General features: G+C 48.5%; 1 protein-coding gene across 8 annotated transcripts in view; it reads right to left on the bottom strand.

The window, feature by feature from the left end:
* LHFPL2 (LHFPL tetraspan subfamily member 2) overlaps positions 1–26,357 on the bottom strand; it is a 152,369-nt gene that overhangs the window by 13,307 nt on the left and 112,705 nt on the right. For 5 of the 8 annotated variants that reach the window (XM_078067155.1, XM_078067154.1, XM_078067153.1 and 2 more), the window contains one exon: positions 10,999–11,632. In XM_078067155.1, the coding sequence (XP_077923281.1) occupies positions 10,999–11,428 (430 nt within the window). In that variant the 5' untranslated portion in view covers positions 11,429–11,632. Of the gene's footprint in view, positions 1–1,892; positions 5,991–10,998; positions 11,633–11,868; positions 11,989–12,023; positions 12,139–26,357 lie in introns of those variants that run through there. The other 3 variants (XM_036082619.2, XM_078067156.1, XM_036082620.2) reach the window with 3 other exon arrangements.

The raw sequence follows: 26,357 nt of genomic DNA, 5'->3' as shown, positions 1-26,357 counted from the left end.
ATAAAAGAACAGCAATTGTCTGAGCTCAGATGGACTCACATCCAACTGTAAACTTGCTAACAGCGGTAAGAAGTGCGTTCCCTATTGCTTGGCTTCTCTCTCCCCATCCCTACCCCACATCCACACTCGGTGCCTCTGCCACAGTCCTCCACACGTTCTCTGTTGTTGGCCCACTTCACACGTCGTTTCTCATGCCTGTTTTCTTTCTGGTCTTCACATCTTCACAAGAACCTTTTGGAAAGGTCTTCTATGGCAAAAATACTAGATTCCAAGTAAAGATGACATGGAGCTAAAGCTATAAACACCTTCCCCCAATTTTATACATTCACAACTAATACTTTAAAGCTAGAGGTTTATACAGATGATTAGAACCGTTTAATGGTCAGAATGACTTAAAATAACGGTGGCAACCAGTGATGCTTACTGAGCCCTACAACGTGCCAGGCACGGGTGAAGCACTTTAAATTTAGTTCGTTCAGTCCTTTTCACCATCTCAGGAGGCTGGTCCTGTTCCCACCGAGGAGATGAGGGAACTGCAGCCTGCAGGGATTCAGTGGGGCCCCGGCCGACGAGCGGCGGAGGCGGGCCTCGCATCCAGGCGCTGTGGCTCCACACGGCTCGCCCCGCTCCCGCGCCCTCGGCTGCTGCCGCCTCACTGCAAACTGACGGCCTTCTAAGCAAAACGCCTGTCCGGCCCAAGCGGGGAGACGGGTACGTACTCAAAGCTGCCTTATTCCTCCACGAGGTTAGAGAGCAGATGATGAGGAACAGCCACCAAGTGAGAGAACCACGGGAGTGCTGTGAGGGGCGGGCGGGAGGGAAAGGCCGCGCCAAAACAAAGGGTCACCTATTGTTCATGCTGGCTGGTTTGCTAAGCCACAGCAAGACAACAAATAAAGGAGTTCCATCCACACCTTCTCTTTCATTACAGCCTGTCACCAGCCTCCTCACCGTAATACAGATGCCGCTGTGGAATGGCTGCCCCTGGCTAAAGCAGCTTCTAGAAGAAAACCTAGTGAGCAGGTTGGAACAATTTCAGGTTTGCTACGATGTCCTCTCCTGCAGGATGTGGAACACCCGTGTGAGCAGAAAACTGCGAGCAAACCTAAAACCTACTGGCCTAGAGGGAAGAAATGTAAGCCATATAATCCACCTACATTTTCGTCTTTGCTCTGAGATTCTGTATGATTGGGAATTGTCTAAAATTGCCCATCCACCTAAAACAATAATGCCATCCACAGGCAAACATACCCCGTGTTCTTCCCAGGACAGCTGATGAGACAAACAGCTCCGAGAGCATTCCCAGACAGCCCCCAAATTACACCCCCCTCCAGCGGGTCAGGCCACTGTGCAACTGTCTGTTCAAGTGGCTTTCCTTAACTCACAGAACACAGCTGATGATCTTTGTCTCCCCTGCCCCCCCCCCCTCCTGCATCCCCGCGCCATTACCCGCGGTGGCACCTGCACACCAGAGCTGTAAGTCCGCCACGTGTCTGCAGGAGATCCGCTTGTCTCGCCGCCCGCACGCCGGGGATACCGCCCTCGGTCTGCGGCGTCTGGCTGGCGTGACATCTCGCTTAGGACAACTGCAGACACCAAGATGGTGGCTCTCGGGGCCCTTCCCTCCACCCAAGGAGAGTCCTGGGCTCACGCCTCCCAAGTTGCAACGCCATCTAGCAATGGTATTCCAGCCTGCTTGACTTCTCAGATGCCAGGCAGGCCACTATCCTCAGTACCAAAATGTCAAGTTCGCCGTTCTGAGTCAGGGGTATTGAATAGTATTTATAAATAGAAGTAATAAAGTATTAGTTATAACATGAATCAAGGACTTCTGCCCAAGAACTGCCACCTTTGGTTAATCTAGACCTTTGACATCACTTTGCCCATTAAGGTTTTTCAATTTTTCAATGAAAATTTATTTAAAAGCCAAAACAGAATTTGGTTTTAGTGCTTGCCAGTTCTGAAGTGATTCTTATTAGTTCTTTGGGTAATGGCTCCATTAATCTATTTATGCCCTGTCTGGGAGGGCAGAGGTCATGTCAGGATTGAGCTGAGCAGCACTGGTGAACGCTTTACTCTTTTCCAGATACCTAGAAATGTATAGCTGTGCTAGTACACATTATCATAACGCAGATCATGTTTTTATCAATGAATATACATTTACTGAGGACTTATGTATGTAGCAAGGTCCATTGTGAACAGTAGAGATAGAAATGTGAAAAAGACACAATCTGCACCCTTGCTTACATTCTAGAACACTGGTTCCCACACTTCTGGGCTTCACACACTAGTACAATAGCCAGAAAAATTACTGGAAGGCCAATATTTTTATTTTGCTGATATAAGGCCGCTGAAAACCATCATCTCCTTTCCTCCTCATTTCATAAGAGGATATTTTAACACAAAAACTGTGAAGGATGTAATCTGAGAATTAAAGATAGTTCTTTAAATGGAATACATTCAGCTCTATGAAATCTTACTACATTGTCCCGGTCTTTCTTATTTTTGCTGTGGACTGCTGGAGACCTTAGCAGAGTGGACCAGGATTCATTCAAAGGCAGTAACTGCTGGGCAAGAGGCCCCTCTGAGGAGAAGGCAGAGGTTGCCTGTGTCAGGCTGGGGACACCTCTCTAAGAAGCAAGTAATAGGCTGAAGAGTAAGAAGGCTCTTTGTGAATTCTCTGTCTCTTTGGAATCCAGAATCCAAACTTGCATTCGCTGCACTTCATTTTAAAATTTCAAGACTTTATGGAAAAGCCACAGTGGGCCCAACTTTGACATTTAATAACTCTGCTTTGATAGGCAGATCAGGAACTGGAGGTCAAAGGGTTCACTGGTAATCAACAGGGTTTTCAGCTGCTACCACAGTGTCTTTGTTAAGCAGATTATATCTACATGTCATCTTCATACATGATTAATAACATTAGAGGTTTTTAACCAACAAGATTTTCTGAAGGGAAGGAGAAAAAAAGTGAAGGATCAGGTGTCAGTTTTTTAAAAAAAAGTTTGTATTAATGCTCATACCATCTCCCCAGAAGAATCTAATATGGTACTGGTTTCCTACTAAGAACACTCCCAGGGAATTATAATAAAAAGAAAAATACTTCTGCAGGGTCAGGGGTGGACAGTGGATGATAGAGCAACATAAAGAGAATTCTTTGGAAGACAATCAGAGCATAGTTGTCATAAAAAGACTTTACAACCAAGGCCCCCAGAGGAAGTTTCTGTTAGAATTACTCAGAATTAATGACCATCAATTAAGAATTGTCTGATGCCCTTAAAATATACAGAGAAACAATCTATAAGAAAGATGCAGTGTCTCCCTTGTTGAAGCCTCCTGAAGTCTTTCTCAGCAATGATTCATGTTTATATGCAAATTACCTCACTGTCAGTTTCTAAAGCCTTAACTCTTAACAGTTAAAATGCATCCCCAAAACTAATTTAGCCAGATTATCGCTTCCTGTGAATTAGTGATATAATTTTCTTCTCATTCCAAGTGAGAGAGGTTTTTTTTTTTTTTGAGAAGCTATTTTTTAAACTACATGCAACTGGGAAAAAGTTATAAAATATTTTCTTGATAAATTATTCATCCAACATGCAAGATTAAGAAAGAGCTTCTGTTTGACTATAACCAAATTACACTGATCATTCAAAATAAACTTCCAAAATAAATAAAATGCAGTGTACAGCAGAGTAAAAGACACGTGAAAAAATTCAGTTTTTGAGTGATGACATTTTTAGGACAGTAAGTAAATTTCTTGCCTGCTAGAGTCTTAGGGTCTAAATAATGTTAAATATTAAGACCCTCTACTGAAGCAGGTGTCTTTTCAACACAGGGCCCTGAGTTTGGCCTCAAAACTCTCAACACATAGCACCTGTGCACTTTGGTTTGAAATTTTTAATATTGGCTTTGCATTCTCAATGTTTATTTTAGACTTCACTAGTACTAGGGGCTATCTTTTCAAAAAGGGAATGAGGGGCGCCTGGGTGGCTCAGTTGGTTAAGCGACCGCCTTCGGCTCAGGTCATGAACCTGGAGTCCCGGGATCGAGTCCCACATCGGGCTCCCTGCTCGGTGGGGAGTCTGCTTCTCCCTCTGACCTTCCCCCGTCTTATGTTCTCTCTCTTTAATAAATAAATCTTAAAAAAATAAAAAATAAAAAATAACAAAGAGAATGATTCTTGGGGGCGCCTGGTGGGTCAGTCGGTTAAGTGTCCAAATCTTGATATCAGCTCACGTGGTGATCCCCGGGTCCTGGGATCGAGCCCCACCTTGGGCTCCCTACCCGGCAGGGAGTCTGCTTCGCCCTCTCCTTCTGCCGCTCCCCTTGCTTGTGTGGGCATGCACGCTCTCCCTCTCAAATAATAAAATCTTTTTTGAAAAATAAAAGAGAAAAAAGAGAGTGAGTCCTGGACATGTAACAAAGCTACCAGAGAGCCCGTATACAGGAACTGAACTCGTAACTGGCTGGCTGTGCAGGGACAGTTCTTCGTAGGACACACATCACTTTTCAAGTGGCGTCACAGCTTAGAATACAACCGATGCAGCAAGCTCTTAAAACGGAGTGTCTCAGCTGCTCATGTAAATGTTCAGTAAGTCATACTAAAGTGATTTTTTGTTCATGGAATTTGAACATACATCATCCATGGCTCCATGATAATCTATGTCTATAATTAAGTGGTTACCATGGCAAACCGCTTTCCACATTTTACTTGCATATCAATTGCTATATCTGAATTTTAAGAGAATTTGCAATTTTCTTCTAGACCTTCCAACTGGTTCTTTAAAAACAGATCCCACTCTCTGGATTTACTCAAATTAATGCCTGCTTGATCCACTTGCTTTTAGGGCGTAGTTTTTTATCTAATGATATGGTTGAGTAGTTCTCTGTTCCCTTTATATATAATGATTTATATATTTTTTTTTCCCTCCCTAGGGTACAGTTTATGAAACAATGACTCTCTAATATGGCTGGGGAGCAGAAACTCAAGAAACTGGAGACCTGCGTCTACAGGTCTTTGTACTTAGTAGGCATCCCATAAAAGCTCCTTGAACTGAAATTTAATTCTGGCCTGCTGTACAACATTTCTGCATTCTTCAGTTTTTACCAGGGGATTACTAGAGGTCGATGAATTAGTAGATGTGTCATAATCAGTGGTATTCTTAAATCAATCCAGACACAGAACTGTTAGGTCTGACTTCTGGGGCAAGCATTCTCTGTCTGGAGAGCCAGAAATGAAGAGCTTCCCTTTGACAGCCAGAAGCTCCCAGAGCTTTTTTCTAAGAAGGAAAAGCACCGGATGCTTCCTCTATTTTCCTCATGCTTTTTCTCTGAGGGGATTTTGAAGTTGGGCAGTCAAGGTCATGCTACCTTCTTGGAGAAAGCCAGGTAAGTTTTTTAGGTGTAAAATTATGGGACAAGGTGTCTGTGAGAGTTAAGAATCTCTTCCTCTCTCCCTATGCTTTCCAAGCCCCTGTTCTTATTTTTCTCCTTTCCAGTGGCTGATTTTTCTGGCCACAAGTAAATGGGTAGAGCAAGGGACAAGTCAAAATATATGCTGAGACCAGGTTGAGTCGTGGTTATCTTCTTGATGCTAAGGTTATTGTTCAGCCTGTGAAAAACAGCAATGGCAATACCCAGTCCTAGATAGTAATCATGGTATATTTCATATGCCTATCCATACTCCCATATACCTTCTGGTTTACAACAAAGCAATTCTACAAGCAGCAAAGGCAAAATCCTCCACTTGTCTCCTCTCTCAGATTCTTCTTTTATTCCTTTCCCTTTTTTGCATATTGTCCTCCTTCTTCCTCAATCATTGCTCACTTCCCAGAGAGCTGAGCCTGCACAGAGCAGGCGCTGAGCCATGACAACAGAGAGCGGGTCCCAGGAGCACGCCCTCTCTCCCAGACCAGCGAAGGCAGAGTTCAGCCCACAGCCATCTATCTGGTCAGACTGGTGGAGCAGCTTGCCGAGGCGATCCTGTTGGACTGAAACAGATAGAGACAGACAGAGGGCTATGGGGAGTAGAGAGTGTGAGAGCCAACCAGACACAAAGAAGCCAACGAGCATATGAAGGAAGACTGAAAAGACAGCAGGCAGCCAGGCCCAGCAGCTCATGTGCTAGTCCAACCCTCATGGCAACCCCAGTGGAATAGTCCAGGCCAAAACTAGTGAGCCAAATCCTGAGCTCATTTTAATGGCTTCTGTCCCAAACCTGAGTCACTGGGGATTCCATGGACTTCTAAGAGAGCCCTACATGCATTTCTAAAAACAAACTGCGTGATGCTGTCATGGAAAACCTGGATCTTTGAGTTCTATGGTTTCATTATGGATTACATCCAGGTCACAACCTAAGGAAGACGGCTGGGGGCGACGACCCTGCTGGCCGATTACCCAGCTTTTGTAATGAATCCCAGAGGGCTCCAGATGATGTGTGTTTCTGGCTCCGCCAAGCGCTGAACAAGTCCTCACCTCGGGAAGACCAATCAGCCTGCGATTTAGTCTGTGTCGGGAGCCTGAAAAGCCACCTGCGGTCAAGGCTCAACTGCGAGCAGCTGCCTCCAGCAAGGAGAGGAATTAGAGACTGTGTGTGTCAGGCGGAAGAGCAGTGAGAGGAAGAAGTTCTTGGTTTTCCTGTCAACTCAACTGCTATCTTCTGCTTTTTAAAAAAATGCCCCAAGGACACCTACAGTCACCCCAAAGCCACAGAAATGCTCTACACTCTTTAGCCCCAACACAGGCAGGCTATGAAGGGGCCAAGAATGGCCCAAACAACACAGTGATGTTTGATTTTCAATAGAACAAGGTCACCTCTAAAGACTAGAAGAGAAACCACTATTCCTTAAAACGCAGCAATTCTAGGAAACATAAAAAAAAAAAAAAAAACTAAATCCTGCCAAGAAAGGAGAAAAACTTCACAAAGCTACCACTTATTGTTTACTATGTGCCGAGTACTGTGCTTAAGCGTTTCTTCTCATATATGATCTAATTTAACCCACAAAACAACTCTGAGGTATGTATTATACCTCATTATACCCGTTTTACAAGTGAGAAAGGAGGTTCAGAGAAGTGAGGTAAATTACTGGCCATTTCACAGCCACTGTAAGGTGAGGTCAGGACTGATCCAGAGGCAGGTGAGGCTTGACCTCTAATTGCTGCCGAGAGAGAAGTACTGAACTCCAAAGGCATCTGTGCTGAGTACTTAGGAAACGTCAGATGGGTGCCCACCAGTAGGCTAGACCTTGAAGGCAAATCCTCTATCTGGGTTAACTTAATAGTCAATAGTTGCATCTTCTTATTATTTATAAGTAACGTAGATTCTGAGAGTTCCACTGAGGTAGCAAATTCTTTCACATCCACTTCTAAAATCAAAATACCCAGATTTTGATAATTTATGTTACACTTTCTATAGACAATGAGGCTACACAAACCTAAGGCCTATTTATTCTTTAAAATTAGTCATAGTAAGGAATATGCTTACAGTATCTTGTAATTTTTCTGCCAGTTATATTTAAAAAAATGTTATTTTTGCCAAAATGAAAGTTTTAAGAGCAAACACAGTCTGAGTGTATTTCCAGAGAATGCGCTGGCAACAGCTTCTTTCTCACCATTTGTTCCCATGTCACATAGATGCGGGGCTGAGAACCGTGGGGGTGTGTGGTGGGTTGGGGCGGGGGGGGGAGACTGACGCTCGCAGCTGCACCGAGTCCTTGGCTGAGGCTGGGGCTGCCCAGATGCTATTACATATTGGCCGACAGGAGAGAAAGCAAGTCAGCTGTTTCAGACACTGGTGGGGCAACTTTCTCAGCCATAGATTCCAGGACCATGGCTGCCATTTTGTTGGCTTGAACTAGCCAGTACAGACCTCCATTAGGAGAGAAGGAGCCCACCAAGCATCCCTTACAGATGTGCCCCCTCCCCGCACCATGAGGGAGTCACCTGCCTAGTACGTAGTCCATCTCACCCATGTTTCTGCTCAACAGCTGCTAGGCTAGGCGGAGAGACTACTCCTTCCTGTACTTCAGTCCTTAGCCTTAGGTCAGTGGGCTCTAGAGACATGGTCTGGCTTATAGGAATCTCTGCCTCTTGCCAATTCAAAATTTTAAATAATTTCAGACTTTCTGAGATGCTGTGCATATTCACAGGGAACCTAAGTGAGAGGGGTGGGGAGAAAGTTCTCTTAGAAAATCTAGACTTTTGGGACAGACAGGTGACTAGCACCTCAGGTATGCTACTATTTCCTTCTTTTCAACCCTTCTTCCCAGAGGCCTGATATAGAGAGAGGGGGAGGGAGGGAGAAGTCAGGAATAATTCATGGGAGTGTATGAATAATTCCTACGACATATACTGATCTTTGTGCCAAAATGAACACTCCTGTCATTTATGTGAAATAGCAAACAAGAGCACCAAAAGATTTGTTGGACTAATCCTCATTCTTAGAGACTGAGTTCACTGAACTAACACCTTATTAAAAACTGCATGGGGGGGGCACCTGGGTGGCTCAGTCGTTGTGCGTCTGCCTTCGGCTCAGGTCATGATCCCAGAGTCCTGGGATCGAGGCCCGCATCGGGCTCCCTGCTCTCCGGGAGGCCTGCTTCTTCCTCTCCCATTCTCCCTGCTTGTGTTCCTGCTCTCACTATCTCTCTCTCTGTCAAATAAATAAAAAAAAAATTAAAAAAAAAAACAAAACTGCATGGGGGCGCCTGGGTGGCTCAGTTGGTTAAGCATCTGACTCTTGATTTCAGCTCTGGTCATGATCTCAGGGTCGTGGGATCGAGCCCTACATCGGGCTACGTGCTGGGCATGGAGCCTGCTTGGGAGTCTCTCTCCCTCTCCCTTTGTACCGCCCCCCCCCCAAAACCTGCATGTAAATAGTCTGTAAGACTGAAAGGGTAACCATACGTTGCTTGTGAATGACTGTGAAACACAGCTTAAGGTGTTATGGCCCAAGATGCCCCATTCGTACTATGGACGGCTAGGAGTGCTAGAACGAACTAAGTTTCTCAGGATGAAAAACATCCTTAGGGATGACAAACCAGGAGTTTTGCCTGCATACCAGCACTTTGATAAAATTCATCGTAAAGGCATGAATCACCACGGATGTGGAAATATACATAGTAAGGAAAAATTACACAGAAATCCACTTCTCTGGTCAACCCGGGCTCTCCGACAGGATTAATAAATTGTGTATGCTGCCTTCTCTTCGTCCACCTGTTTATTCTGGCTTTTCAAAAGCCTTTGGTAATACTTCTCAGCAGAAGTTTTAAGATACACGCAGCATATATGCACATACTTCTGAGGCACTGTGTGTCGCAGGGCAATAAAGTAGGGGCACTTCTCTGACAAGAAAAAGATGAATCTTATTTAATGTAGCTGGGAGGTAAAATGCCAAGCTGAAGGGGATACGCTTCAGATTTCAGAAGTGAATAAAAAGGAATAATGAACTTCACAGAATTAAAAAATTTAAGGTAAAAAAAAAAAATCTAAGGTAAGGTCATATTTTCCAATGTCCCTATTTTTCAGATGAGGAATGCCAAGCATTTATCTCAAGCAAAACTGAAAATTAGAGTCCTGGCCTCCCAAATTCTGTGAATGCCTAGGAGTGCTCGAGTCCTTCGTTGTCCAGCTAGTCCTCTCAGAGAGATGGGGGCCCCAGAAGTGTATCCCCCATGCAAACAGATCAGGACTGTGCAGCAGGCCCTCTCTCATTTCTCTAGGCCCGTTATCCACCAACCACCACACACACATATATATGGTGGCTCCCCTAAGATTGGACGAACAGAAAACATTATCTTATCAGCTGCCTGGAAAATAACTGTTGGTTTGATCTGCTGATTTGGAAGCCAGCCCTGCTGAGCTCAAGAGTTTGCTATTAGGCAGACTAGAGTTAATTCACTTGGGGTCTGTTTCCTCATAGCCCTGGACACCAGGCTCAGTGCTTTACCTTCGCTGTTGAAGAGTCCCATGCACAAAGCTTTAGGATTTGCTGAGGGATGAGTCACCTGTGCCCTTCAGTTAGGGTTCGTGGGTGGATTACTGCTCTCCTGTTGGAGTTCAGATTAACAAATGCCTTGGTTCTAACTGTTTAAAAAGTGATGTTTTTCCCCCCTGAAAAATCAAAGCGAGAGTCTAGTCCTTTAGTTCCTTGAGGATATCTTCAAACTGCTGCGTGTCTACGTGTGTTTACTTCTGCCATCCAGAACAAATCCCTTGAGCCTAGACAGACTGAGTGATACCCGCTTGGCTCAGGATCCACGTTTCAAACCCATAGGGGAAAGGCCATGGAAGTGCTGGTGCGCCTGGAAGTTTCCTCGCAGCTCCCGGCCTCCCCTCTGGGATCACTGTAAAGGGCGCATACTCTTCTTTCCACCAATTTCTAACAAGCTCATTAGTGAGGGATTGCCTGAGAGTGGAACAGTTAGTTTGTATTTTCGGATCTGAATGCACAGAACCTTCTGTCAGACTCCGGGAGACAGACAGTGTAAACCCGAACGTGATTAAACACAGAGCCGCCGATACTCCGTCCTTCGCAGCCTGCTGCTTCCCCTCCCCAAGCTGAAATCATCCTGCGGTTGGGCACGGGGCTGAGCGCGCTGGGACCACTGCCCTGGCCTGGAGGCCGCACACGCACATGCCCTCCTTCCCAGCACACGCGGCCTGCTGCAGGGGGGCCTCTCCCACCGAATTTCCTCAGTGGGATGCACGGACGTGGAAAGCATGCTTTTTAATGTAATGGGAAAAGCAAAACAGTAGGAGTAATCACTCTAAGAAAACCCAAGGAAATGAGCGAAGAGGAACACGGGAGAGAAAGAGCAGGCGAGAGTGTAACAGGGGAAGGGGAGCGCGAGGGCAGCACACTCCTGTTGCCTGGAACAGTCTTTGCCAAGCCAGTGCGCGCGGACAGGAGACGGCCTTCCAAACCGGCAGGGACGCACCAGAGCGGCGGGTGCGCAGCACGCGCAGCGCGAGGGCCCCGCCGTCTCCCCGCACGCTTACCTGCGATCCCTTGCAGCAGCCCGCAGACGTTGAAAAGACTTTTCTTCATGATGCTCTGCACACACATGGTGAAGACGGACACCAAGGCCACGGTGCAGAGGATGAAGATGCCCACGGCGAGGAAGATAGCGGTGGCCTGCCAGAAGCCGCTGGCAATCTCGCCGAAGTTCTCGGCGTAGGGCCCGCACAGCGTCTCCCGCGGCACGTGCTGCACGCCGGGGTTGCGGATGCAGCGGGCGTAGATGCCCAAGGTCGGGTGGTAGGGCTCCGACGAGCCTCCGCTCCGGTCGTCGGGCTCGGCGCCGCTGCGACCCTTGGCTGTGCCGATGAGCCAGTCGGCGCTCATGAAGGCAATGAGCTCTGCAAAAGCCACCACAATACTCAGGAGGGTCCAGAGCATCGAGCGACAGGTGACAATAACATGACACATATTGATGTTCCAGGCGGAGAAGTCAGGAGTCCACGGGGTGAAGAAGAACAGCCAGCGGGTGGAGAGGGAGGCTCAGGCGGCCTCAGGAAGCAGTCGCTGCTCCGGGCGCTCGCTCCCACAGCCTGGGGCTCCCTCTGGCCGGTGTCCGGCAGCGCGGCGCCGGGCCGTCATGCTGCCATGTCCGAGCTCGGAGCGCGGCCTCACCTACGGGAGGGAAGGCAGGAGGGCGGTGAGCGGCGGCCAGGCTCCGCCCCGCGGCGCCGCCGCCAGCGAGCGCGCGGCCCCCAAAGCCAAGTGTGCGGGCGCCGCGGGGCTGCTCCCCGCGCTCCCCAGCCCTCCCCAGCCCCGGCCGCCGCGCGCCGCTCGGCGCCCGCCCGCCGGAGCCCCGCCGGAGCCCTGCCGGAGCAGATCCCGGTCCCCGGCCAGCGCGCCGCCGTCACCGGGTTTCTTTGTTCCCATTCTCGGCGAGCTCTCGCGCCCTGTGTGCGGTGGTTCCCTTTTCTCCGGGCCGGCGGGGGGCCGACCCTTCGGCACAGGAGCTCCCGCCAGAGCCGCGGCACTCTCGGGATGGGGCTCCTGCTCCACCATCTCTTACCAGACAAGGTCAACGGCACGGAGAGCCAGATAGATCTCGATAGGACCTGCAGGCAACGAACGCTGCCGACGGCCTGGCCGCGTTTTTATAAAGCTCACAGGGACTCTCTGCCTGATGTCTCGGTACGAGATGAGGTCAGTTTTGAAAAACTCGCACCAAAAGCTTTTGCTTAGAGACAGCGCAGCAACACCCACTTTTATTGCCTGGGAATCAAATTAGTGGCAGAGACCTGAGAGTGAGGGTTTGCTTCATAGGTGAGAATTTATAGAAGGAAACAACACTATGAAAAATAACAACACACTGCTCCCCAAACTTATTTTTATTCATTTCTCACAGGGTGATTTCTGGACAAAAAACTACACTAATTAAAACTCAAAGAAGAAAGAATAAGAAAGCCTTGAAGAGTTCATGACTTACTCGGGGAAATCCTTCAAAACAGAGGCATTAATGACCACTGACTAAGTGTCATTACCACTGAGGAGACTTGCTGCCAGAAACTTGCCGAGGAAGAATGCATTCCTTGAACTGTCCCAATTCAGCGACCATGTGCCTCTGCCTGAGCTTCCGTTCACCCCAGGTCTGCAACTCAACATGCCCATTGTTTCTGATCGCACAAGGGCTCATTCTCTTCCCAGGGACAAATGGCTTCATTACCAGAGGGCTTTGCTCTAACGGCTCAAACCTCCTTGAGAGGGGCCTGAACCCTGAAACAGGGGTACCGTGCTCCTCAGCTGCCCCATTTGCTGCCCCTCCTCCAAGGTCAGGAAGAATCACACAGTTCACATCTGACATCTGGGCACAAGGCTGTGTTGTGAATGATTAGACATTATTAAACTGAGGTCATGTCAACCTCACGAGAACCAGAAAGAGCCCCAGTGTGGTGGGGCAGGGAGTTAGTGACGAGGAAGGGCAGTGGGGAAATAAGGAAGCCCAGAGTCAAGGCGTCCACACCACACTAGTGGACATGCTAGTGAGAGATTACTATTTATCTCCTAGAACACGGCACATTTACAAATCCTCATATCATTCTAGTTACACAAGATGCTCTTCTGGGAAATTACCTAACACAGTAGTAAGGACGTAGGCCCTTCATAATTGTCAGTGTGCGTGTGCGTGTGTTTGCTGAGTGCGGCTCTGCTGAGCACGTGAACGGAGAAGCGGGTTCCACTCGAGGAGTTCTGGAGTCTGTCAAATTGCCTTTGGACAATTTTCAAGATGAATATAAAACTTCTGTGTGTCTGTGCTCCTACAGAGCCTCGGGGCTCTGCTACAACCTCTCCGGTGACCTGGATCTTAATGACCGTGTCACGTGTCCACTGTCCTGGGCAGCAAGCTCGGCTCAGAGTCAGGCCTGCAGTCAGGTCGCCACTTACGAAGAGAAAGGGTGTGAAACTTCAGGGGAACGGATGGTGGCACATTCAGGCTTAGCAAAACGGTCCGGGCCACACTTAGGGCAGGATTATTTAGGGAGCCAAGTGGTTAAGTTCACAAAACGCAGTTCTCTGTCTGTCCGTGCTAAAACAATCCCCCATCTACGGCACCAAATTCTCACATCCAGGCCGGCATGTCTGGAAGGAGGCTTTTATTCTCCTGTTTGGAAGAGGGAGCTAACATGCTCTGCTCTCTCCAGCCTAGTCTGCTAATAACTAAGTGGGATGGCCGTACCACACAAGGCTGACTGACCGGCTTTCCTGGGGATCCAAAAAAAGTCCTCAGATCGACAGGACAAGGGAAAATCTGGAAACGCATCAAGGGGCTTCACCAGGAGCCTGTGCTCTGTAGAGTGTCCCAGTTTGGCCACGTCACATGTGCAAGGACAGACCCCTGCTGGCACAACATCCATATCAAAGGGGAAACAGATCCTCATGACAGATGTTGTGAACTGTGGGGATCCCAGCACAGAGCTCAACACGGCCTCCACGGACGTCCCCTGGACGCCCTGCTTCTCCACGACTCACTCAATAAGACCAGGCCCTCGCTGACCTTCCACGTGGGTGTCTTCTCTCCACAGGCCACTACGTGCATTTCCACTCCAGCACAGCTGACTTCACTGTCATATCCCTGATGGCTGTGCCTCACCTGGACAGTCCTCTGACTTTCAGAAAATGATGCTGTGATTCTCACAAAGGTCCGCAGAGTAAAGCCTCTTAGCGAGTAATAAGAAACAACAACAACAACAACAAAAAGAGACTCCTACAGAAGCCTACAGTAATGATCTGCAGTCATACTAGAGTGAGAATGCAGAGCAAGGGGAAAGTGACAAATGGCCGGTCTCCACAAAGCCCTCATATTTAAAACAAGGGTGAAGGTAGTAGGCTGAGCTCAACTGGGTCTGTCACTGCCATCACAGGGTCACAGGGAGCAGGGAAGAAGGTGCGGGTGGAGCACAACCACCCGGGGCCCGGTGGCCGGGAGATGACCGTAACAGAGACTGAGGAGCAGGAGGTGAGAGGACTTGACTCAGGTGCGTCACAGCTACCCCAAGTGTGCCCCCATTACGAGAGCAGCGAAGCCCGCGAGTGAAGCCATGACGGAGTTTTGAAGAACACTAGCTTGCTTCTTCACTTCGGTTCTCTTTTTCTACTTTATTATGAAAACTGGCAAACATAGAAGTGGAAAAGAACAGACTATGGACATTCAGCTTCGACACCGGTAGACAGCCTCACGCTAACACTCGTTTTTTTCTGAACCACGTGAAAACGAGTCACAGATGTCTTGACACTTCAACCCTAAACACTGCAGCATACACCTCCTAAAAATACAGACATTTTCCTACATAACCACAATAAAATTCACACACCCCCAAAAAACTGACAATACTTTCCTTCTATCCAAAGCCTGGTCCACACTCAAATTTCCCTATCCTGCCCCATTTTTTATAGTTGTTTTCTTAAAACCATGACTCAGTCAAGGCTCATGCACTTCATTTGGTTTTGTATCTTGTTTCTTTTAGTAAAAAACAATCCTTTCACCCCTAACCCTGTTTGCATTTTTCCCTTGACACTGAGACTTTTTTTTGAAGATACCAGGCCAGTTGCCTTGTAGAATACCCAACAATCTTGATTTGTCCATTTCCTCATGAGGTCATTTAAAGTGTCCTCTATTCCCTGCTTTATAGAAACGAGGTTAAATCTAAAGGCTAGTTCAGAATCAGCTTAAATATTTTTGGTGAGACTCCTTTGCAGGTAACACTGTTTATTCCTACTACATCACATTTGGGAGGAATAATACTGAGTACACCTCAGAATCAGAAGAATTTTATACATATATAGACATACATGATTATGTATATGTGTACATGTATAAATATATCTGTATATATTTATACATATATATGGGGGGGAGAGACAGACAGACAAGACAGACAACATGCCCGGGGTCCTCTGTGGCCCTGAGGAATCAGAATTTTGGTGAGGGAGATGCAGACGGCTGGCTGGGCAGGGCTCCGTATGTTTGGAAGAGCTCCTTGGGTGAGTGTTGACAGCACTGTTGAGAAGCCCTGTCCTAAGAGATGCCACCCTGGAAGCTTAAAAAGTCCTCTACCAAAGGGATTTTACTTCTAAGAAATGTTTGCTGTATTTCTTTGAAATGGAATCACACTTTATATATGACGTATGAAAGCAGGGAAAGCTCTGCCGGCTTGGGGAGTAAGATACAACCTTAGAGAGAGGCAGCCCTTTCCAGGAGGACTGACTTGAACCAACAGAGCCCAGGCTGTAGTGATGAGGAAAGCTTTTGCGTGACGAGAAGGAGGGGCCATCTTGCCGCTAACTTCAGAGCCCCGTCTCAGAAAGGACAGCCCTGGGCTCCTGCCGCCTCCCTGTGACCCTGCCCTCGGCCGGCCAGCCTGCCCTCAGCCGGGCTGCGGGCGGCATCAGGTGCCGGCAACACCACGCTGGGCAAAGGGCACTACACGGTGCGAGCTGGCATGGTGGCGTTTTAAGAGCTCTGTAAACAGACTCAGGAGCAAATCTCAGCTCTGCCGCTGCACAGCTGTGTGTCCTTGGGCACGCTACTCACACCGCACCTCGGCCCGCCTCAGTCTCCTCCTCTGCCAAAAAAGGGTAGCAACATCTTCATCCCGAGGCTGCCGGGAGGAATGAAGGAGACAGCATACGCGGAATGATCAGCAGAGCTTCCTGGTCACTGTGCTCAACATACCTCAGCTATTATCAATCATTATCAGAGGATTAAATAATTTAATGCATTAATTAATGATTATCATTTTAATCATGGGATCATATGACTAAAAAATAAATTTACTATAGTGACCCATGTGACCCGAAGGACCAATACACTTCCAAGCAGATTGCATTTTGCTCCCACGTCACTGGTGGTTTGTCTGGCAGTATGGTCTCCATCCCAGTGTCTTCTGGAAGGATAAGAGGATTAGGTGAGTAGAATTTAGGTGCTTTTTGCCTTCCAAGAGTTGGAAAGACCCTCCAGAAGGCTGCTTCTTGAAGTGTGGTCCCTGGACCACCCCCCATCTCCTAGAGGGAGATGTAGGCCATCTGTTTTAAAAAACATTCAGTTCCTGGTCCCCACACACTGCATCAAACTTCTCGGAGGTGGTGCCAGAAAGTGTGTTTTTAACAAGCGCCCCGGAGATTGTCTGCATGGTGCCGTCTAAGACCGGGTAGGGGGAGGTCGCTGGCCCCGCAGTGCCTTGGAGCTGGGGAGGGAGCCAAGGAGGGACTTGCGCAGTTCAGGAGGACAGAGCCAGACCACCTGTCCTCGGCACAGCTCCTGACGTCACAGAAGTCAATGGGCTAGTGAATCTGCAGGGACGCAAGCTGCTTCCCCATACATGTGCTCTCCAGTGGTCCTCGTAGAGCATGAAAGAGCTCAAGCGTTCAGGACCTTCTCTTCAGAGCACGCCGGCAGCTCTCAGAACTGATGGACCGGGCTGGTCCAAAAAGCTCAGCACCTTGCAATGATTCTCAAAAAAAAAAAAAAAATCAGCTCCCAAAGGAGGTTTTGCGAACTCTCAATTGCCCTGGCCACCCCCTCAAACGTGTGGACTGTGGAAATGCGGTCCTCTTGACAATATTTAAGAAGGGGCCCCAACGCACTAATCCTTACGCTGTCCTTGGAGTTCCAGTCTTGGCGCGCTCTCATCCTCCTGCTTGCTGCCACGATTTCCTTCCTCGCTCCCTCCCCATCTCCGATCTGACTCTACCCGGAAAACTCCTGCCCTGGCTCTCAACCAGGATGATTTAGCCCCCTCCCCCTTGCAGGGGACATGCGGTGATGTGTGGAGCTATTCCGGGCTTGTCACAACTTGGGGCGGGAGGGGAGGGTGTGCTCCTGGCATCTAGTGGGCCAAGGATGCTGCTGACCGGCCTGCAGGGCACAGGGCAGCCCCACAAAGAGGCAATGTCAGCAGTGTTTATGGTGAAAACCCCTTTCCGGAGGCTTCCTGCATAGAGCAGGGTTGACATTTGCAGGTGCCACATGAAACAGATTGCTAAAGCCGTTGCTTTTTACAAAGGTCTAATGAGTAAGCCATGTTCTACAATCTGGATGGACAGTCACAGTATTTACTACATTAAGTACATATTTAGTCGTTTTTCTGAATTTCTGCTTATGGTCCACACTAGTCTGTGTGTCCCAAGATGGCAAGCGGACAGAATGCGGATCCCAACTTGCCGGAGTGAACACACTCAGGGACAGTGCCCTTGACCCTGCCTCTTCAGGGGCCCTGAGAGTCTGTCTGGATCACACACAGAAGTCAGCTATTGTTTTCAGTCATCTCTTCTGCAAATGGCAGAATGGGGCTCCCAGCTTATTAAGAGCAGGAGGTCATTCGAGGCTGTCTTCTCCCTGAGGGTCTTGCACTACCTCAGACAACTGCAAGTTTGGCCACGTGGCCTCTATTTCTCTCAAATTCCCCTCCTCCCGAGCTGGGCTGTCCACTCAATATATGCTCAGGGGGCCTTGGCCATTCCAAATGCCAGGGAACCTCAAGGAACTTCCCAAGGAGACCGAGGGAATGCACAAGCATTCTGGTTACTACCCGACCCCAGCCTGGCTCCCTTGACCAGATGCTTTCCTCTCTGGCTGATCCTCTCAGCTGTGTCTGCTGCCTGATGGCCCCTCCAGGGCAGCAAGGGCCCACCCTCCGAAAGCAACTGAACGAGCCTTTTCTTTTCTAGGTTTGGAGCACCCGGTGAGCTCCTGCTCATTGTCAAGTGTGTCCTTTAATTCTCTGCTCCTCACAAGGCCTTCTTGATGCCCACTCTCACTCCTCTTGTATCTAATCCATCTGCTTGCTAAGCACCCATTTCTGAAAGTGTCATTTTTATATTTCCTCCCCGAGACATCAGCACCCAGAGGGAGCAGGTCTACTTGTCTGGTACTATTTTCTACATGATCCCTTCTTTAAGATTTCTGGAGCCCACTTAACTTACTTCTTAACTTTTTCCTTGTAGAAACCTCACCATCTAAAAATCTTTAGAAAGCAAGTCTTTCTTTACGGATCTTCTACTCTGTCAAACAGGAGGGACTGAAGAATCAGTCTCCAAGGTAGACGCTGACGTCTAATCTCGCGCACCTCCTGTCAGCCAGGGGCCATATGCCTAGGCCCTCCACATACTGTGGGGTCCAAATGTTTTCGGTTTGTTTCAATGGAATTAGAGCTTGAACTTCAAGGGTTGCCTTTCAGTGTCACTGTTGTATATAATTTTAAACTAAAGGTGTTTTCAAGTTCATAATGAATTCTGTGATACCAGGCAAAATTTAAGTCTTAAAGTGAGCCTCATGAGTTTTCTCAGAATCAATAAGAAAGTAGAGTGTTTTAATGGAGAAAAGTAACAAAGGATGGAAAACAAATAACTTAGAAGAACTTGTGCATAAAAATCAAGATATATAACTTCCTTCTTCATGAACACCCAGTGAACACCATAGACTCCAAATGCCCTCAACTCTGAGAATAAATAAGCCTTAGGGAACAGGCTTCTGGCTTGTCTAAGTGGACAGCTGGGCAGCCTCTCCCAGGGCGGGGAGCATGGACGTTCACTCTCAGAGCAACTGTAGGCTTTCTAGTCCCTTCCAGACACAGGCAGAAAGAATCACTTCTGTTCACGGGATATGATGCCATCCGTCAGGTTCCCTTCCAACAGCTTGAGAAAAGCCAAACATGATAAACGGAAAGGATTATGCCATCTGTTATTTCTGAGTCTCACACAAACCCAGAGAACCCAAGAATCAACTAGAACAAGAGTCCCATTCTGACTGGAAGCTTCTTCGGAAGCTTTTGTGGAAGACTGTATTCCTCTTTCAAATATACTCTGTCTCTCCTTGGAGGAGGGTCCTATTTTCCCTCCCCATCCCCATCAAGCCTGCCCAGAGCACTGGCCTCAGCCAAACCACTGAGAAGCGACACATGCCACTTCTAAGTTTATGAGCTGGTGCCTTATTCTCCCGCTCTCCTACCTCTCCCATGAGGTTGAAAACACCTCAGACAGAGGCCTCCCCATCCGCCCGGGTCCCTGACGGCACGAAGCAGGGGCCCCTGATCCTTGATAAACAGGCAGTGTGGGCCCCAAACCAGCCCTGTTGTTGCCAGTGCGGAGATGTGAGGGCCGTGCTCCTGCTGGAATCCGAGTACCTGCCGGTCTGGACTCTCTCTGGTGGCAGGTTCGATCCCATTTCGCCACGTTCTACCACACACACACGGCAAAGAACTTCCGGCATTTAACAGTAATAAATGAGAAACATTAAAGCTTGGCCACCGTCTCAGGAGTACTCCCTGAACAATTCAGTGAGGTAAGCTGCTCCAATACGGGGTTTGCTCTCACTGTATTTATTTTAGGGTTAATAAATGGAAGTCCTAAGAAAGAAGAAAAATTCCCTTTTGAGTAAGTGGGGACTTTTATAAAGTGACTCAGAGGACCAGCTTGAAGACACTTCCCACATCAGGCGCTTCTCCGAGGTCTCTTACGGAAGAGCTGCCTCAGCTTTCCCTTCTCTGCTTCTGCTTCTTCCACCGGGGGGTGGCTCCAGCCGGCTCCCGCCGCCCCGGCCAGGACGACGGCTAGGCCGCTCCCGTGGTGCGGGACAGCTCCGCGCCGAGCCCGACCGGGAGGCTGGGCCCGCGCCGCCACCGCCTCGGCCTCCGGGGAGCCCTGCGGGAGCAGCTGGTCGCCGCATGGGCCCAAACCAGGGCGCAGGGCCGCCCGGAGGCCGGTCTGCAACACGCGGCAGGGCGGGTCTCTCCGAGGAGCTGGAAACCACAGGGCTGGAGGGAGGGTATCCACGGACACGGGGGACAAGAGATCCTTGAGGTCAGAGGGCAGGACCGAGACCCTGAGGCTCCGGCTGCGGAACAAGAGGTCGCGGCGGCCCAGGATGCGGAGCCGCCAGAGGTGCGAGAGGTGCGAGAATGAAAAGTCCGGAGGCACAAGGTGGAGGCAGAGAGTCGCAGGGGGACAAAGAGCCATGACCACACTTGACATTTTCTCATGTAATCTCTACCGTGAGAATCAGAATATTCCATCTAGGAATGCGGCCATTCCGGAGATGGCATGAGGGTGAGAACCGGTGGCTTTCGTGAGGAAGACTGCCAACAACTCCTGAGAATATCTGTCGTTTAAAAATGGAGTTTTTAAAATTTCGGTATTGCCTCTTTTTGAACCGAGTCCTTTTTTTTTAAACAGCAATATGGTATCATTTTATAAACTCAGTAATAAGTGCCAGACAAAAACGTTAATCTGGAAATAGTCTGTAGTAGTTAAAAAACAGCAAAAACAGTTCTTTCCTTCTATCCCCCCCCAACACACACACACACACACAGGCACTGAAAATCTCACCCATTAGTGTTATTAATACAAGAAAACCAGAGTGGTTAATGTTCAACCTGAGCCTCCGTGCCAAGGTTCCACCAGCCGTTAAGGAGGTGATGGGTGTGAGTGGAAGTACCATAGAAACCTCCTCTTAGAGGCCAAGGGGACAGGGCAGGGGCATGACTCAGAGAAGGGGTTCCCTCCTGTGAACCGAAACTCCACCCAGGAACTTCCCGAAGGGCACAGGGCAGGAGCCGCTCCCTGCCGCGGCAGACTTCACCCAGAACCCCCTTGAAACAAGCCCATCACAACGTCACCCGCCGCCATCTGGTCTGCTTGCAAAGCTCTCAGCAGAGTGATGTTCTTTCTAATTAGCCACTAAAAGATATTATCGGTGAACTGGGCCTAAAGATGCAAGACAACCCACATCCTTAAAAACCAAGAGGATAATTTGGGATTTACCCAGAGACCAAGACAGTGCTAGTCCTTCCTCACCTTTTTCTTTTCCAACCTTTTCTATTCTCACTGAAGTCACTTCTGTTTCTAACCAACATTGCTAAGCAGCAGTGGAATTTTAACAAGTTTTTAAATGAGTTAAAGGAAAAGGCCAAAGTCTATGGTAGACTACGCTCATATTTCTAAGAGCACCACTGAAATGCTCAAACTCGTTTTTTATTACTTCACTCACACCGATACTGGCTTTTTGCAACTGAAGATATGACTTGCAGCCTCTGGTCTGAACCATCCTGTCTGGTGTAGACACACTTCCTGAATGCCAGTGAGCTCGGACAGGGAATGGACATTGGCCTAAGGCTTTATGTACCCAACACACACGCAGCCTAGAATAAGATGGACGAGGTAGGTGCTCACAAACACGACTCTTTATAGCTCTAGGCATCAAAAATCTCCCCTCTCTAGAGACTTCCTTCTCTCATATATTTAAGACCCACGAAATACTGTGTGATCACGAATGTGCACGTACACACATATTTGCAATGTTAGATTTTTTTTAAACCTCTAAAAAATCAGCCGGACAGATTTGTACACTGCATCCACACCCAGTTCATTAACCACTGTCCATTTCAGTGATTTCATAGCCAGAGAGTGAGCTACCCAGCATTTTTCACCTTTCCCTAATGAGAATGCCAAATTCAAAACCATAAGCAGGTTTACGCTTCCTTCATTTATTAACTAGAGGAATTCCCCAGATATTCAGAATTCACACTGTTTTGGAAACAGGGGGGCTTAAGTACAGCTCCCAAAGGGATGCACACTCTTCGAGGGAAAACATGTTCGATGCACGGTTACCAGCAGCTTCAGGTCCTGGCAAAGGAAGAGCAGTCCCGCGGTGCGGCGGCCTCGGCCCACACTGCCGAGCTGGCCTAGTGACAGGGAGGGACCAGGCGGAGGAGGCCCCCGGAGCTTTCCTCACTGCAGGCTCGATGGAGTCAGTGCAGACTCCAAGTTCAAGATGGTCAGAGCACACCCCCGGTATTTTGGAAGTCTGAACCCTTGTACTTGATCATAGGACCCAGCACTTTCTTTCTGGAAGCAGGGATTCACTGTTACAGTTTCTAACAATAGTGAGGCATAGTGAACAGAGAGAAAGTTCAACCGGACGTCTCAGAAAAGGGAGTATGTGTCAGAAGACCAGGCTGCTTAAAAACAAAAGCAAAAGTGCTAGAAAGCCTGGGAGCAGAAAAGACATTAGGTTCATTTCTAGAAGAAGTTATGTCCCAACCCTCTGTTCCCCAGCTTCTCCCCTGTAAGGGCTGATAAGCAAGGTGGGCAAAGAGGAAGCCTGTCCTGGTTTACAGGCCTGTCCAGCGCTATGGACACCAGGTGCCACAGTGGGCTCCTGGCACCATGCCCTCCCGCCCCCCAGCACAGGTTGGCTGTAGGGTATGACTCACTGAGAACCCACATGGCTCCATAAGAGAAAGGTACAAGGCGGGGGGCCTGGGGGAATCAGCAGAGGGAAAAAAAAATAGACCGTGTTTGGCTAGGTAATAAAATGGAGCATCCCCAAGATGCTGACACAGAATCCGCTGAAGTCGTAAGAACTGACAGACTTTGTGACAGCAAACCATTCCCCACAGCCCTGACCACCGCAGGCTTCGGGAGAAGACACCCTTATCTGGCAGAGTAAGTCCTTTCCTCTGCATCCCAGCTGCCAAGCTCTCCCATGAGCAGGGTGGCTAATAACTCCGGATTCCTGCACAGTGTTTTGGGGAGAGTCTCTCAGGCTCATGCACAGGAAGAGGGTGGGCTCAAGAGTCACCCTCTCAGAGTTCCTACGACGCCCACTGCTCTGCCCTTCCAGGCCAATGAGATCCCCTAGAAAGGCAGCACCAGGGAGGGATTTGGTCTGGAGCCAGACTGCCTGGATTTAAATCCTGATTCTACCACTTCCTAGATGGTGACTCTGGCACAGACCTGCCTCTGTGCCTCAGTTCCTGCGTCTGCAAAATGGGACGCCAATAGAACCTACCCCAGAGGCTTGTTGTGAGGATCACGAAGTTAAAAGAAATAATGAGCTCAGGGCAGGGCTTGGCGCATGCTCAGTGTTCCCGGCACATGGCCCACCCTCCCTGGAACAGGATCCAGCCTCCCCACCTCCTGACTTGCATCAGAACGGCCACTTTGGGGGTCGTGCCTGAGGCATCCCTTTTGCCATTTCGACCTTCCTGTTCTATAAGGCCCACCTGGCATGCGGTAATTTGCCTCACCTTCAAACACCAGTCTTTTCCATGTAGAAGGAGTCACACAGCAGGAAGGATACGGCTTGGAGCCAGATCCTCCTTCAACCCTGTCACCCTGACTGTAACTAGCTCTGCGTCTGTGGACAACGAGGTTCACTTCTCTGAAGCAGAGCTGATCAAAGTACCTACCTCACAGGGCGTTAGAAAGGATGCAACACCGTGCAGGTAAAGTGAGGTAAGACGCAAACGCTCATTAGGTGGTAGGAACCACTACTATTATTATCCTGTTGGTCAACATTTATTTTTCTGCTCTCAAAAGGCTCTTTGTCTCTACAAGGCCACCAAAAAAAAAAAAAAAATCACAGCATCACTAACAGGTGGGAAAAAAGCACTAGACAGGAAGCTGGGAAAACTCGGGTGCTGGTCTAGGCTCTCGCCTAACTGGCCTGTGAGCAGACAGCTCGCTGAACTATCCTGGCTTCAACAGCTCAGGCACAAAGCGACAGGGATGGGTTTGCAGATCACCACTGTCAGTTCTGGTGCCAAAAGGCTGTCATTTCAAGCACCAGACCACCTCTTACCACCTTCTCCAAGACTAGGGGCTCCCCTGGAGCAGGCGGCACCCCAAGTCCTATTCTTCTAGAGGGGGAAGCCTGTGGGGGAATGGCAGAGGGGAGACCCTGCAGGAATGCCAAATGCAGCGGCTTAAAGGTGGCAGAAGAGGGGTACGCGGGTGGCTTAGTTGGTTAAATGTCTGACTCTTGATTTCCGCTCAGGTCATGATCTCAGGGTGGTGAAATCAAGCCCCCCGTTCAGCAGGGAGTCTCCCTCTCCCTATGCCCCTCCCTTAGCTCACAGGGGGGGAAAAAAAAGGTGGCAGAAAAGAAGGTCACATCTGATCACAGTGCTGAGTAGACCGGGGACTGGGGGACATGCCCTTGGGCAGCGCACAGGGACATGTTCAAGGGCCATGGTCAGACGGTGTGGCCTGCACTGGTTCCCTCTTCTCATGGTCTTCTTGTTTTCTCCCTGCGGTGGAGGAACCCAGCTCTGACCTTTCATCTCCCGCTTCAGAGTGTCTCTCATTCTTGGAAACACAGCAGAGCAGTCCCCACTCCAGTCTTTGGGCTAACAGCTACAAATGAGGCCCCCTCCTGTCCTTAGCTTCAGAGATGGATCCTGCAATTGAAGCACCCTTATTCAGTTCTGAAAATTCATGGTCATAAAAAGGGTGCTTTCTTTCTTAGATACTTTTGCTACCTGTCCTAGACAAGTAAAACGCTTGATCATGAAGAATTTCATGGCCATATGCCAGAGGACGTGATAGAATACAAAGTTTGAATCGTTTTGAAGTATTTAGATGTTGGTTTCTTACATATTTTAGGAAGGGCACCAGCTGACTCACCAATGCTCCTTAGTATGAAGTCTCCAGCTGGAGAAGCGAGCAACAGGGGACACTTCTTTTGAAGGAGTTTAGTTTCAGGCAGGAGTCAAAAGTCATATCCCTTTTACTTCAAAACATAAACCATATGAAGCTGTCCTATAAAATTAATGTTTGCTCTTGTTTATTCTCTGTTCTTTGGTGAATTATTAAAGTCAGGCAGTGTAATTCTCTCCTCAGTTATAAATGGCCCCAGAAGGCTGATTTGCATCCATCCAGGGGCACTTATTTCTGATAAGTACTCTTATTAATGACCTAATAAAATGTCTTGTTTTGTTATGATCAACCAAGTGATTCAAATGATGTTTAAAAATTCAGCACTCCAACCCAACAGCCCTGGCGATGAAGCCGCTGAGCTGACGTTAATTTAAAGTGATTTTCAATTTTCCTTGGCATTATCAGTGAGATCATGGATGAATTAAAAAAAAATTTTTTTTTTAAATTTTGGTCCCAATGCTGTCAAAGGCAATCGTTTACGAAGGTCCAGTAAAAATGATCTGATTAGAAATGATAATCACAGATAGCAAAGGCCAGGGGTAAGAGGTGCTGGTAAGACAAATTATTTGGCGGTCAGCCACATCCATCCTAACTTGGCAGGCAGGCTGCCGGCATGGCTGTGACAATAAAGCTCTGTCAACAACAAGAACGACACTCCCAAAAAGAACACGTCCAGTTTCACGCCTCCTAACTTCCTGACCTTTGTTCCAAAATGCCCTTTAGCAGAGGTAGCCACTCATAAAAGCAAGGGCTGAAGCCGATTAGGCCACCGGGATACGGGCAGGGATAAAAACGCCCTGCCCGTCTGGAAGGCCAGCTATGAGCAGGTGCTAAGAAGCTGATGAACGAGTTGTGCACACACACAGAAACACCTCCCACCCCCGCGGAGAAACCCAGGGCCCAAAGCTTAACAGGACAGAAGTAATGGATTCCTGAGGTAATGCTGAAATTGTCCGTATTCTGCAAAAATAGCTCTTCTTTTTCCCGGGACCCAGAATATCTGATTGCGTGATTTTTTTTTTCCTTCACCCTTCTTTGAAAATAATGCTCATTAAATCTCTGCTAAAACTAAAGCACTTAACAAGGAGTCTCATCTGCCAGCTTCCCAAACCAGAGAATTTCTATTCGTATGCATTTATTTACCCTTATCTATCACTGGGATTAGCAACCGAGCACTAAAGCTCTCAAGAGGTAAGACAAGACAGTTCTCTCTAGAAACTAACACCTTGCTCAAGATCTGACTGTCCAAGGTGTGCAGAGCAACATAGTGGGTCACGGAGTCAGGACAGGACAGGCGGGAGGAGACAGACTCACTGCTCTCAAGGGGAATCAAGAAACAGACCAGATAGACTCAGGCCACTGAGGGGCAGGACCAGCCACTGAGAACTCACCATGGTGGATCAGGGCAGGC

This window comes from Halichoerus grypus, chromosome 2, assembly GCF_964656455.1.
Source record: "Halichoerus grypus chromosome 2, mHalGry1.hap1.1, whole genome shotgun sequence".
NCBI classification, from domain to species: Eukaryota; Metazoa; Chordata; class Mammalia; order Carnivora; family Phocidae; genus Halichoerus; species Halichoerus grypus.
Note: the sequence above shows the minus strand (reverse complement) of the source record. Positions and strands in the feature narration are given on the sequence as shown.